Here is a 14,981-nt window from a genome sequence, read left to right as displayed (position 1 = left end):
GGAATTAATAGCATTGAGATCAGAGGTCACACCCGCCAGGGCTGTTGTGGATACCGCACTCAATTTTACTGAGCTCTCTGTCAGAGCCGGTAACGGAGCAAGCTCCTGTTTTTTGTTTTGGAGTACAGGCTCTCTTTGCTTCAGCTCAGAGTTAGTATCCTGATCGCCAGACTGGTTGCCCAAATCAGGTTGGGTGACTCCTAGTGTATTTAATTCAACAGTGTGCTTTGAGGTAGGAAGTGAAGCACTAGAATCGCCAGACACCATATTGTCAAGCATCTCCTTACAAATCTCCTGTGGGGTTAGGTTCACAGGAGGTTTAAACTCCATAACGTCAAGAGGAGTCAACTCAGTATCAGGCTTAATTTTAGACAAGATGTCTATAGCCTCCATGACAGAGGAATCAATCACAATACCCCTCTTAACGTTGGACAGCAAGGAGCGATTTCTTTTTGAGAGTTTTTGCTGGAGCAGGAGAATGTAATTTGGCTCCACTGCGTAGTCCACTAGACATTACCTTAATGGGAATAATCGTATGGACTCAAAGGTGCATGATGTTATATAAAAAAAGAAAAAGCAACTTAGACCTACCCACAGACCGCAGCACCGCGAACAGTGAACAGCAAACAGTACTTTTTCGGTACTTCTGCGGTGCGCGGTCAACTGGGTTGAAATAGGCAGTGGAGAGCACGTCAACCAGGAGGGGAGGAGCTCCAAAAAGAGGAAGTGCCCTGGAAGCAGAGAAAAAAATGCTTAAGGATGCCGTATGGTGAGGAAAAATAAAAATAAAATTAAAATTCCCCGCCCGCACAATGCTAATCAGTCTATATGACAAGATAGTGCTAGAGCAAGTGGGCACACCATACAGGTTTGGGCACACAGCGTAGGGCACACAGCGTTGGGCACACAGGATATAAGTTGTAAGAAAGGACACCAACGCTACGTGTGCGATTGAAAGTGGAGGGGAGGGAGGGCAAAGAGTAACAGTCACCTCAATGAGGGGGAAGTCAGGCAAAGGTCCGTGCAGCAGGCAAAGACGTCCTCCAGAAGTGCGGACGAAGTAAAGGCACAGTTCACAATTCCAATTCCAGGAAACGTTGTAGCAGCACAGCGCGGTCAGGATAACCAGCAAACAGTACTTTTTCGGTACTTCTGCGGTAGGTGGTCAATTGGGTTGAAATAGGCAGTGGAGAGCACGTCACAACCAGGAGGGGAGGAACTCCAAAAAGAGGAAGTGCCCTCAATGAAGGGGAAGTCAGGCAAATGTCCGTGCAGCAGGCAAGGACGTCCTCCACAAGTGCGGACGAAGTAAAGGCACAGTTCACAATTCCAATTCCAGGAAACGTTGTAGCAGCGCGGCACGGTCAGGATAACCAGCAAACAGTACTTTTTCGGTACTTCTGCGGTGGCAATTTTGTTAGATAGTTCATTTTGGATGTTTCTGCACCATGTTTTGTCTTTAGGGCAGGAGTCATCAGGGGGAATAGGAGATTCCTTTTCCCTCAGCATCACAAAAAGTTCCTTTGTACTAGAACTAGCTTTTTGAATCCTATCATTATAGGTTTCACATTTAGTTCGGAGTATTTCCGCTTTATATTTGGAGGATATTTCATTCACATTGTCTTTGTTTTCTTTGGTTGGTAGATATTTCCACGTGGCTTCCAGTTTTCTTTTCTCTGTTCTCAGAGCTTTTAACTGGGGGGTAAAACAGGTATTAAGGTGGGCTTTAGGTTTGCTTTTCCACAATTTAAGTGGTGCAATAGTGTCTAATGCTTGGGTAATGGTAGTGTTATATGGGTCTACTAGTTCCGTTGGGTCTAATGTCTTGGACGAGCAGCTCAGGACAGGGAGCAGGAGGGGCATAAGCTTGTCAGTGGTAATGTTCTGTTTGTCAGTGGTAATGTTCTGTTTGTTCCTGGTGAGTAAAGACGGAGCTATCAAATTATCTCAAAATCGTCTCGGAAAGGGACCCAGTAAGCGGATCTTCTGGCATCAGAGATGTGGTCATGCCTACTAAGGTCTAGCACAGCACGGAGTGTGTTATTTTGAATAGCTTGTTGTTTATTTACGCTTCTCTCAAAAGGTGTCTTGCAGTAGTCAAGGTTTGGAAGAAAGAGGTTGCCAGCATCCATGGCATCGTCAAGTCGGTTTTTAAGGTCTAAGAGGGATGTTTCGGTACTGTGTTTGGGGCATAAGTAGGATTGCTATGGGCTCAAGATGTGGTGAGATTCAAGGAAATCTTGAATTTGGAGGTAGGCAACTCTGTTGATCCTTTTCTAGAGGAAAGGGACAGTGTTTATGGGCTGGTAGTTGGTAGGGGAATCAGGGTCTAGTGAGGGTTTTTTGAGCAAAGAGGAGACCCAGGACTCTTTGAGGGAGTCGGTACTGCACAGGAGGCGAAGGAAGAGCTGATAATGGCAGTGATAAGAGGAAGTAGAGGCTCTGCACATTCCTTTACAAGGGAAGTTGGGCAGCTGGAGGGTTTGAGCCCTTTGATTATGGGGGCCAGGTCAGGGACCGAGGTTGGTTGGAACTTGAAAGTGGGGATGTGCACTACCGAGCCGGGCTGGGTGTTAGGTAGCTGGGTTTCAGATACGACGGTGCGTTTACTGCTGATTTGGGATTGTAGTTGTGTGATTTGGTTTATAGTGATATAATTGAAAAAAAAAGTCAATTTTTTTTATGACGTTTTTTTTTTAAATGGGGGTGTTCCCCCGCACCCCCCCTAATCCCCTTTTTAAAAAATGTTTTGTTTGTTTTACCCATTTATTTTATACCCGGACCCCAAAATAAATATATAATTAAAAAAGAGGAATTTGGTTTTTTTTCGACATTTATTTTTCGACATTTTTGTCTTTCGACCTTTTTTTTCGATATTTTGACTGCACACCGTGTGATTTTCCTAATGAGGGCAGCATGGACATTGGTGTACCAGAGGTTGTCTTTAACTGCAATGTATGGGGTGGCGGCAGGGGCTTCTAGCTCCCAGAGGATTACGAGCAGTTCTCGGGAACTCGAGGAAGAATGAGCTATTCTGTCATTGTAGGTAGAAGCTTTGGTGGAATTAATGGTGTGCTTGTACTGGAGGGCTATATCTAAGAAATTGGCTTTATTAGCTATTGTGGGATCTTTCTGCCAGGCGGCCTCGGAGGTTGGTGGTGAACCAGGTGTTGCAGTGACTGGTATTTTTAGCTTTACGAGCTTTGAGGTGGGCTAAGGATTCAACTGAGTTTTCTAGCAATGAGTTGTAGTGGTTCACCAGGGCAGTGGTATCGTGGAGAGGGGGAAGGGGATGGCTAAGTAGGGGAAGGAGGCAAGCACTGGTGAGGTTATGTGAGGGGTCAGAAATGAGAGGCAGACACAAAGTGGTAACTTTCTCAACATAATCCATTTTATCAACAGAATGGGGTTTGGATAAAGGCCTAACTTTCCTGATTTCTGTGATGAACATGACTTCTTCCCCCCGGAATCCTCCTCTCAGGGGGCCAGGGAAAGGCCATCGCTTTTGGATCCCGGCCCCGGCAGTGGATATGCGAGGGAGGATCACCTGGTTGGAGGGAACGTGGGGAGTGGGGAGAGGGCGTTCTTAGGTGAGACAGCGTATCCCTATTCTCTTTTCAAAATCAGCCATCTGTGCCAACAGCTTTTGTAGGTTATTGTCAGCCTGTCCCCTTTTCCACCCTTCAAAATGTCCCCAGGAAATACAATTTTTACACTGGGACGAGGAAGAGACCAACTAGGAGCACACATCCTCATTTTGGTGAGATAAACATATATCCACTTCATATTCCTAATGCTGACACGTATCGCCTCATCTTGTTAATGCAGACAAATATCAGCCAAATACTTAAGTCAGGAGGAGACAACACAGAGTTGTGAACACTTTGTTTAATGTAAACTTCCCAAAACACCACTCTGGTACTGAGACAAGGAAGAGGGCTATCGAGGAGTTCAGATGGAACAGCCAGTCATGTCCCGTTAACTATGGTCAGGCGATTGGGCCAAATTACCTCCACCTGTGGTCACTTAACAAGCCTAACGGATATAAAAATACAGGCTATCCACGAGAAGAGTTGAGAAACAGCAGGCTGGAGTGTGGAGCCGGCTGGAGCTGGAGAGAGGCAGACCGGAGAGACATGAGCAGGAGACACGGGTGCTGCAAGCATTGTCAAGCAGTGACAATAGACGCCGGGCCGAGGGAGGCACAGAGAAGGTCTGGAAGGCCTGGACATCCTCTGTGTCGGGCGCAAGCAGAAGGGCCTTTGGGGTTCCGGTGGCCATGGACCTCCAGCAGAGCGAGCAGTGCTATTTATGACCTCCGTGTGAGAACATCAGAGTCAGTGGAAGCTGAATGCAGAACGAATAAGGGAACAAAGCCAATGGGAGCTGTCGCATGAAGCCGGTGAGTGTAAACAGGGAACACTCATACCTGGGCGCTCCAGGAACCCGAAGCAAACATTTCTTGAATATCGAACAAACTGGAAATTGTTGTATGCACTTTTGAATGCTGAAACAAGTGCCTTTAAATCTCGAATGAACTGAAAGTAGTTTCAAGGCTTAAACAGATGATTTCTGAATCCTGAATCAACTGAAAGACATTATAAACATTTATGAATGCCGTACCAAACCAAATGAAGTTATGAATCTTTCTGAGTTTAATCAGGCATTTCTGAAAGGCGCACAGAGCTAAAGCAAGTAATGAGCATGATTGTATGGAATGAAAGCAAGGTGGCACAATTGGCAAATACCAGTGAGTGAACTGGTTGAAATACAAGGTTTGGAAAAGCAAATAGAATCCCAAGAAGGGGACAAGAAGAGAAACAAGTATTGACACCAGCAAAGTGTTGAAGGAACTGCAGGTTAAGAAGAGACCTGTATGGGCAAGAGCCAAAAGAGTACAGAAAATGTCACCATGTGAATGGTGGGCAAATTAGCCACAGCAATGTGTCGTGTGAGAATCCAAAGGGCGTCTCACCTACTAGTCCCCGGTTATCTCTCTCTCAGGTGACCAGGGCACGGCCATCACCTTTGGATACAAACCCTGGGGGTGGACCAGTGCGGGAGGATCCCCGGGGTGAGGGGTCTTCGTGGAGTGTGGGTGAGGCGACCGATGGTGAGACATGGTATTCACCCCTTTCCCCTTTCCCGATTCCCCCCTTTCCCGTACACATGGCCCATCCCATTTTAAGGTGGGATTTCCCTACCTGAATGAAACTAAGGACAGTCTGCGTCAAAGAGTTCAACTTAAATATCTGTCTGCATCCAAAACCTATCCTTGGCCTCAGATCTAAAGCTAAACAATGTATAGGGATGTCAATAATCAAACTAATGCTGATTAAAACACAGTTCCGAGCTTCTTCCAGCTCTTTGCTTCCTTATAAGCTCCCCTTCCCCAGGTCCAAGGCAATATAGTTCCACACAATTCTCGAGGTTCCCTTCCAAAAGTTAAATGCAACACAGTTGAAATGAAAGGGGGTCTTGAGGCTCCATCCTCAAGACAGTATTTGCAGTTCATCCAGTCTCAGGGTTCCCTTCCCAAGACTTCAAAATAGCAACTTGTCCTGGTTTCAATCTTTCAAAGTTCAACACAAATCTAGGACAACTTGAATCTCCTTCTGGATTGCATTACAAGTTTACTCGCAGTGCTCCTTCCTGGCTTATTTCACAATGTCTTTGGCTTTTACAATTCAGGGCTCCCTGATCTAGGCGCAGTTGTCAGACCACACGGTCCTCCCATCACAGGTTGCGCAACCAGGAACGCTAGGCTCTCCAGCCTACACAAGTTCTTCTGTACTTGCCCCTGTGTACAGATCCACATTCACCTAGCTTCTCCTTGTTGGCCTCTTGGCTTTATGTGCAGGTTGACACTCTTATGGCTTCTCCTGGTTAACCTCTTGGCTTTGCCATTATGTGTTACATGTCTTATGCCAGTCTTTGGCCTTGCCACATTGTATCCATTCATAAAGTTCACTACTTGCTCTCTTTTCCGTAAACTGCTTACAAACTGACCCTTTCCCTTTTGGCTTTCACCAGCTATTAGCTTGTGTCCATAAACTTTCATTCAGTTCGATATTCAATATAATTAATTTAGCTTTGTTTCAAGGTTGTATTCAGTTTGGCATTCGACGTGCACGATTTAGCTTTACTTCAAGTTTTCATTCAGTTCGAGATTCAATATGTGCATTTTAACTTTGTTTCAGGCTTTCATTCAGTTTGTGATTCAATACAATTCATGCGGAACTTCGGTGCTTATGAGTAGCCCCCTAGGAGCGCCCCGGCTCCAAGTGCCCTTCCCTCGCACTCAACGGTACTCAGCGTTCAGCTACTCTGCTTCCAGTCAGCTTCACAGGCTGGTGGTCTGATCTCTGAGAGCCTTGCTCGCTCTCTGGTTGCTCCAGACACACGCCAACAGCTCTGCTTCTGCTTCACGGACACAGACCGCGTCCTCTCCTTCCTCTCCCTTGCTCACAGCTCTAGCTGGGTATCTAGTCTATCCATCGAAATTAGTTTCCTCAAATTACTATCCAACACATTTTATTCAATGAAAACACTTTCCATCAAAATGCATTTTCATTGAATAAATTTCATTGGATTTCGATGGATATTTGTTTTTAACACTAGGGTTAGGGTTAGAGTTACCGTTAGGGTTAGGGTTGGGTTAGGGTGTGCCCTTGGGGTATGGGGGGTTGGGAGGGTACCCCCCCAATAAACAATAAACACTCAAACGTTACATGAAGCTGGCCAGTGCCGAAATACTTTAAATATTTTAGCACTGGACAGCTCCATGTAACGTTTTAACGTTAAGCATGTTTCATTGAATTTCATGGAAAAAATATAAAGTATTTATACAACGAAACCCTTAAAGGGTTTCGATGCATAAACACTTTGCATTGTATGTATGGTAATTCGATGGAACAGTTTTCATTGAATATGTTTCGATGCATTCCATTTTCGATGGAATGCATTCGATGCAATGACCATATACCCTTCCAGCTGCTTTCCTTTATCCACGAAGGCTCCCGGCTGTGTGGCAGCCTAACGGCCCGATTCGCTTCAGGCTCCACGGGATCTCTGGGACATCTGCCGGCATCCTGGATTCTCCTCCAGACCCACCATGGCTGTCTCCTCGCAAGAAGGGCCCCCTGCTGGTCTCTCCCACACAGGCCGCCCTGTTGCTGTTTCTTTGGTCTTCCTTTATGCACCTTCAGTCACTTGATAGGTTGCAGGTGGGGACTCTCAATTGGGCTTGCCTGACTATAGTTAAGGGGACATGCCTGACCTTTAAAGCACTCTGCAGGCATCTTCCTCATAGAGTGGTGAAATTAAGTTTTAGTGTGCATTACTCCTAGTCGCCTCTTCCACGTACTGTCAGAGGTAAAATGTGGGGAAATGAGGGAGAGGTTTTACAATAGCCTATAAAGGCAGGGGCAGGGTTAGGTTGGTCTTCCATAGGAAAAGGGGATACCATGTCTCGCCTGTGGGCACCCCTCTCCAATACCCAAGGATGCTCCACCCAGGTGATCCTCCCTCGCTTCTCCACGCCCAGGGTCAGAATCCAAAAGCAATGGCCTTTACATGGCCAAATGAGGAGAGGATCCTGGGGGAGTAGGAGTGAGAATACCCTCATGTTTCCCACACACTCACACTGCTGCGTTTACAACAGTACTATTAAGACAGACGGGAACACAATGAAAGAAAATGCAGCATTTAAATAACCATTGGTCATTGTCCCCCACAGCATGCAGCTTTAAGCAGCCTCGCCCTTCCATCACCCATCATTCCCACCTCTTAAGGGACACGCCTAGGGCTATAGCCACACACTCAAGCCCATTTTCTGTACAGACTCTGTGTCTGCAGCAATCCATGATTAATTGCAGAAGGCACATATCAGTGCGGAGAACAGGCCTTTGTAGCTGCTTGACAATGAGGGTTATGTCGCAGGCAGTCTGTACAAAGGAACAACAGCAACCCAGCACCTGCAAGACAGCTCAGCATGGTGTGCCACTTGAGTGTTACCCACATAACCCAGGCTTAAATCCCCAGTAGGGAAAATTACTAAATACATAAATAAAGGTGTCCATCACTGCCGTATTGGAACCGTGCTCGAGGTTAAATAAAGTAAGAGAGCGATCACTGATTTCCCAAAATGTAAAGGAACCTCATACCCTGTAGTTCCCACCCACTTTGACCCCTGCAATTATCCGTGTTTATTTTTCATCACCCTGTTTTGCAGAACTGCCAGTGCCACTGCACATTGTACAGTGAATGCCAAGTTAAACGCGACGCGAGTATCATTCCTTGCCTGAGGGTGACATCAGCCTGCTATCACCAGACCTGAACATGTGATGCTATGATACTCTGCTGTGTAATTTGGGACCCAGACAACCCCCTAATGTTTTGAACTTTGACTGTTCCGTTCGATCTGTATCAGAGCACATTGAAACGATCAGGCATTTTTAACTAAATCATGTCAGAGCACTTTTCGAGTTAGTGCGTTGGTTGATCTTTAGTAAGGATCAACACTGCGGGGTGTGCCCAGCTGGAACCACAAGTTTTGTGCTCCTCTTGTGCCGCGCACATGTTTCACGAAACGCAGAGGGCGACACAGGCTATAACTGGCACCTGTCATCGCAGCCAGTTGCTAAAGTAATTTCGATTTATCTTGAACTAATGACCCTAAGTTTGTGATTGTCTGTGATAGCCTGTGACTTTAAAAAAATATATTTGAATGCTTTAGGCAGCATTATATTTTAGCATTAATTATTTTAATTGTGTGTACGACTAAGTCTGTGTTGTGCCTTTTTAACTAAATTGTGTCAGAACACTTTTCGAGTTAGCGGAGTGGTTGATCTTTACTAAGAATCAAAAACTGCGGCGTGTGCCCAGCTGGAACCACAGGTTCTGTGATACTCTTGTGCCGTACACCCTTTTCACAAAACGCAGAGCGCGACACAGGCTATAACTGGCACGCGTCAGCGCGGCCAGTTGCTAAAGTAATTTCAATTTATCTTGAACTAATGACCCTAAGATTGTGATTGTCTGTGATAGCCTGTGACTTTAAAAAAATATATTTGTATGCTTTAGGCAGCATTATATTTTAGCATTAATTATTTTAATTGTGTGTAGGACTAAGTCTGTGTTGTACATTTTTAACTAAATTGTGTCAGAGCACTTTTTGAGTAAGCGCAGTGGTTGATCTTTACTGAGGATCAATACTGCTGCGTGTGCCCAGCTAGAACCACAAGATCCGTGATTCTCTTGTGCCACGCACCTGTTTCACGAAACGCGGAGCGCAACACATGCTTTAGAAGGAGTACCAAGAAAGTTTGGACTCTCTACTGCAGAGCCAGTTGGAATAACAAATAAATTTCAACAGGGCATGCGCAGAGCAGGTAGTCACCCTGCAAAGCCACCTAGACAGAGAGAAAGAAGAGAGTAATACGTTAATCCTGAAAGACCTGGATACCCAGGCAGAATTTGATGAAGAGCGCTAGAATGCTGGTGCGCTCCAAAAGCAGAGGGTAGACCTGGCTGCACAGAGGTATGCTCTTGCTCAGGAAAGGGACACCTTAGGCCAGGAAGTCTGTCATTTAAAAGAGAAAATAGAAGAAAATCACCTGGCCCTTCAGGGACTGGGTGACCTCCAAAAAGATCATAAAAATTTGTTAGAGCACACCAGGAGGGTGGAAGAGGCTCTAGCAAGGAAGGACCAGACCAGTATGGACAGGACTCGGGAGGTAACCCTCCTGCAGCAAAGACTGGCCCAGTACTCTAAAACAACACAGGAAGCACAGAGAGAAAATGAGGCTCTCTGTGAGAACAATGTCAGGCTCCACAGACAGGTAGCAATGCAAGAGAGATTGATAGAAACTAGCAAGGCCTTGATAGAGGAACAGAAAGCTCAGATTCTTGCATGGCAACAGGGAGCAGGGGCTGAGAGGGATGAGGTTCGCTGGGAAAGGGAAACACCTGAGCATAACCTCAGGAACCCTAGTACCAGAGGCCTCCGTCTCTTCCAATCCCTGGACTCTGCCACCCCCATGTCCACTGGCGCACATGAGCCAAGGTCCACAGGGATGGCAGATTTCAATCCAATCAGAAATATGGAATCTCATAGACCAGCACCTCCCAGGAATCGATGGGCGGGCATCTTGGTATGGGTTCCCAGTACTGTAAAACTTAGTGTGGAACTCCATGAGAATAGGCCCACTAAGGGCATCCTGAAAACCTCTGCCCAGCTAGGACAGTGGGGGAAGGAAGGGTACTCATCAAATCCTGGGAGCAAAGAGGAATCAGAAGATTCCTCTGAGCACCCCAGGACACAGGAGACTAGGTCCCCACATTCTGCCAGCCTTTCCCAGGCTTGCAGAATCTGGGAGAGCCTAGAAAACCTGATGGGCACCTCTGGGAGCAGTGCCTCTGAATCAGAGGAGGAGTGGACCAGGGTCACCCAAACCAAAAAGGCCAATAAGGTAAAAAGGGCCTTGCTCAAGGATCCTCTAAAACAAATCAAAGCGATAAGGAGCGTCATCACGCCATATCATAAGAACGCTAAATATTCTGTTTGGGAGCACTTAGAGCTCTTTGAACAGATGATGGAAACCTTCCATTTGAAGGACAGCCAAAGCTGTATTCAATATGTGAAATGGACCTTCTCACCAGAATACTCCAGCTTCTTTGCGGGGCCGGAGGACCAACATCATTCTAGATGGTCCACCTATAGGGCGGCCATCTTGAAACATTTTTCTGTGCACAGAAATCCCCAGGAGGCTCGCAAGGCAGCCTACAACTTGCAATGTGGGGAGGATCAGACCCCACAAGAATTTGTTCAGGAATTAAAGCTTGCCTTTGCGCAGATCACCAGAAGGGTGCGCACGGACAGCAAAGAATTTGTGAATACTTTTTTCCACGCTCTCCCTAAGTACATCATGTCCCAGCTAGTGAGAGATTTTCACGAGAAAAGATTATTAGAATGCGTCATTGAACAGGCCACACAAATTCATGAGGTGCAAAATCCCATAGAAAACAAAAATAATGCAAAAAGCCCCAAACTAACCAACACCCCTGCAGCTGCTAAGGTGGCAGAGGTGAAGGTTGCCCCCATTTTAGATTTGGAGATGGGGGGGCCTAAAAACCTGCCTGCACAGAATCAGAATAATCCCAAGCCCAGAAAGCCCTCGGGCCAGTATCAAACAGGGAGCCAAGGAGGTAGTCCCACAAACGGGACCTCTCACACCCCTGACTACATAAGCCCCCGCTACAAGGGGAATAGACCCATCCTGAGTTATTTGTGGACTCCTCCCGCCGAAGGGGGGGGATCCAACCAAACAGCAGCTAACCCAGGGAACTTCCCTCCTCACTTCCCCCAGGAGGGCAGAAATTCCCAAATCCTGGACAGAACTTCTTCACCAGGTACCCGCAAATCCTTCAACCCCAAAACCATCCATCCTTCTTTCCCCACTTTCCTGAGCCCAGACAACCCAATCTGGGAGAGGGGAGGCCAAGGGAGGAGGGGTACCCAAATTTTTCAAACCCGAGGTATTTTCAGAGAAGGGATAGCTACCCTTCCCGGGATCAGCCCAGGGGAGACAACAGAACCCTGTATCAGCCTGAGCGGGTGTCACAACTAGAGCGCCAGGTCCAAAATATGGCACAGGATCTGGGTCGCATGCTGAAGGCTCAACAGAACCCTCAGATGAGCATGCCGGCGCATAATGCCTCAAACTCCGGACGTGGTGCTCCAGAGCAATGACGGGGGAAGAACCCTGATAACCCACCGGTTCCCAGGGAGGAGGCACAAGGGGAAGGGGGGTGTAAAGCCTTGGAGGAAGCTTCCTTCCCCACTTGTAAACAACTCATGGAAACCCAGGAACCAGAACCAAAATCTCCTGCCCCTGAAAGTCTGCCACCCAAGGAGCAGGAGGGGTGGGGGGGTAGGAGAAACAAAGAACCCAAACAGAGCCATTTTGAGGAGGAGGTACACGTCTTCCAATTTGAAGGAGGGGGGTCCTCAGAGGATTCTGGGAAAAGGATCTTCTCCTTCAGAGATGGGGGAACTCCTCCCAAAGAAAAATGGGTCCCTAAGGATCCAAATCCAGACTGGGTAGAGGTGGGGACTGAGCTAGTGCCGCCCATCATTCAACCCCAGAATCATCAGCAGGAAAATCCCCTGGTTCAAACCCAGCCTGGTGACTGCCTCCAAAAAGGGGGGGGGGTAGCCCAGCACGGGAACCAGGGGAACCCAAAACCTCTCCCATATCTAGTTGCCACCTTTTCTTTCCAGATTCCCAAAACTCCACACAGAATTCTGCCCAAATCTCTTCTCTATCAGTGTCCAAAACTAGAAAACTAACCCACCAGTTGTCCAAAAATGTACATTATCTTTGCCCCCTTGAGGAGAAGGAGGGAAGATTCTATGCCCCGGTCCAAATACAGGGGCAGTGTACGATTTTGGCACTGGTGGACACTGGATCCCAAGCTACCCTTCTGTCAAAAAGGGCCTTTGATAAACTGAATTCGGGAAGGGGGGAGAAGTACCAAATTCCTCTCACCCTTCTTCCTGGACAACTTCAGAACTTCGACCGGAAGGAAATTCCCGTCGAGGGGTCTGCGAATTTGGATATTAAAATTGGGCGACACAAGGTGAAGCACCCGGTCATAGTTGTAACTCCAGAGGGCACCCCTTGTTTACTAGGGAATGACCTCCTGCGAAGGTTGTCACCCCTAATAGATTGTGTAAACAAGGTCCTCTGGACCCAGACTAACCGACCAATAAAATTAAAACAGAGTGTCAACCATGTTAGTTTAAACGGCACATGCCACATGGTTGAAATAAAATCTGACCAAGTAGAATTTCACTTCCAGAATAACCAAATCCCAGACGTGACAGTAATATCAATAGGACAACAAACTGGTGATGGGGGGGTCCTCTCTATCTCTGAAAATCATCCTTCCTTCCAGTTTAAGGTGGCATTCCACACTGGAAGGAAACACTCTGACATTCTTTACAAATTCACAAATCAGACATTCCCACTCCTATAGTCCAGAAAGATGAGAAATCAGCTCAGAGCCTGGCTGATATTCAGCAAATTGGAGAGCGGTTGTTCATCCCAATTCAGTTAAATGAAGTGAAGGACTCTGTTCTCGCCCGGGTGTGTGTGAACAATGGTAAGAGCTTCATCAGCGAAGCCATGTTCCGCAAACTTCCAAAAGATCCAGCCATTCCCACATTTAAACTGATAGACAAATGGGAAATGAATCTGGAAACACCCAATTCCAAACATCTCCTGCCAAGCAGGTGTATGCTCCAAATCTCCATAGGCAACAAGAGCATAGTCCATAATTGTTGGGTCGTGCGAGACGTCACTGCCGCCTTTTACTTAGGCAGTGACATTCTCAATCGCTTTGCCATTAGTTTGGACCTAATAAACCTCAAAGCTTGGTTCCCGATTAGCAGATAATCCCATGAGCTTTGATGACCCAGAGAAAGCATTTAGGTCAGCTCAACTGCTGCCTTATGCAGTTGAAATTCAGATTGGAGAGGAAGTCACCATCCCAGAAAGGACCCGACAATTCTCCCTGGAAGTGAAACTTAAAAGAGGACAGAAATTGAACAACCCTGACGCCTATATTCATCTAAATGCTTATTTCCAAAAGCAAGGGTTGGGGGTAAACCCAACACATGACTATTCAATATAGAACATGACACCATTCCAAAAGAGGTGGATAACAGCGACTTAAAGAGTATCACTCTAGCCACAGGCACCATTATTGGAATGGCGGTTGATGACCAACATTTTTCCCTAGATTTAGGTAATGAACTGTTAGGACCAATCCCCAACAACTGTTTTGACAGTGATAGTCATGACAACACAATATCAGACAGGCTCTTTACCCGGCATGGGGGGAACTTCCTGGTGTACACTTCCTGCCCTTATGGTAAGGAAGATGTGACCTGTGACTTCAGGAGGGATGCGGTGATTTTCCAGGTCCGTGAGGACTGCCTTCTGCACCTGAAGCCACCAGTCCAAATCAGCACTTTGACCAGGGACTTCTCCAGCCAGCTGGAGGAAGCCGCTGAGATAGCAAAACCGGAAGTCTTTCCAGGCTTCAGGCAGATGGTTGAAGAGAGAGTCAACCTAGCTGATGCCTGTGAGACTCTCGAGCAGAAGCAAAAGTTGAAACAAGTTTTCTTGGATTTTCAAGATCTCTTTGCGGTGGACTCATATGACTGTGGTCGCACCGACATCCACACAACCACAATTCCCATGGACCCTGCCATGACTCCAGTGTTTGTGAAGCAATATCGCTTTCCTCTCGCATCAATGGAATCCCTTACTGAAATAATTAAGAACCTTGAGTCCCATGGGATAATCCGTCCAGTCCACAGCAACTTCAACAATCCGGTGCTGGGGATTTTGAAGCCAAACGGCCAGTGGAGACTCTGCGCCGACCTTAGGGAGCTCAACAAACGGGTCCATACTTCCCGATGGCCTCTTCCCTACATTGACAAAGGGCTGGCCCAGATCCAGGGGTCACAGGTATTCACTGCAATAGACCAGACCAATGGATACTGGACTGTACCTGTCAGTAGGGAGGACCAATACAAGCTGGCCTTCACCTTTGGGTGGCAGCAGTACACATGGACCCGGACTCCCTTCAGATACCTCAACTCCGGCAATAAAGTGAACATTTTTCTACACAAGGCCATGCCCGACCTGGGTGAAAGGGGTAACCTGGCCTATGTAGATGATGTTCTAGTCAAAAGCTCGACTGTGGAGGATCACATAGCGGAGATCTGTTATGTCCTGACACAGTTGAGGGCCGCAGGAGCAAAACTCTCCTTTCAAAAGGCACAGTGGTGCAGAACCGATGTCAGTTTCTTGGGGCATGAGATTACTCCTCAGGGTCTCTGTCCCCAGGATAAGAAAGTGGAAGCACTCCAGAAATGGAAAGACCCCACAACTCTGCGGGAACTAAGG

General features: G+C 47.0%; 1 protein-coding gene across 1 annotated transcript in view; it reads right to left on the bottom strand.

Moving 5' to 3' along the window:
- Nucleotides 1–1,116: 1,116 nt before the first annotated feature.
- LOC138498267 (uncharacterized) overlaps nt 1,117–14,981 on the bottom strand; it is a gene marked incomplete at its 5' end in the record, with an annotated part of 37,844 nt that continues 23,979 nt past the window's right edge. The window contains one exon of the mRNA XM_069622107.1: nt 1,117–1,915. Within this exon, the coding sequence (XP_069478208.1) occupies nt 1,117–1,915 (799 nt within the window). The remainder of the gene's footprint in view (nt 1,916–14,981) is intronic.

The sequence above is a fragment of the Ambystoma mexicanum genome, chromosome 5q (assembly GCF_040938575.1).
Source record: "Ambystoma mexicanum isolate Mex_15411 chromosome 5q, UKY_AmexF1_1, whole genome shotgun sequence".
NCBI classification, from domain to species: domain Eukaryota; kingdom Metazoa; phylum Chordata; class Amphibia; order Caudata; family Ambystomatidae; genus Ambystoma; species Ambystoma mexicanum.
This window is presented reverse-complemented; position numbering and strand designations above follow the sequence as displayed.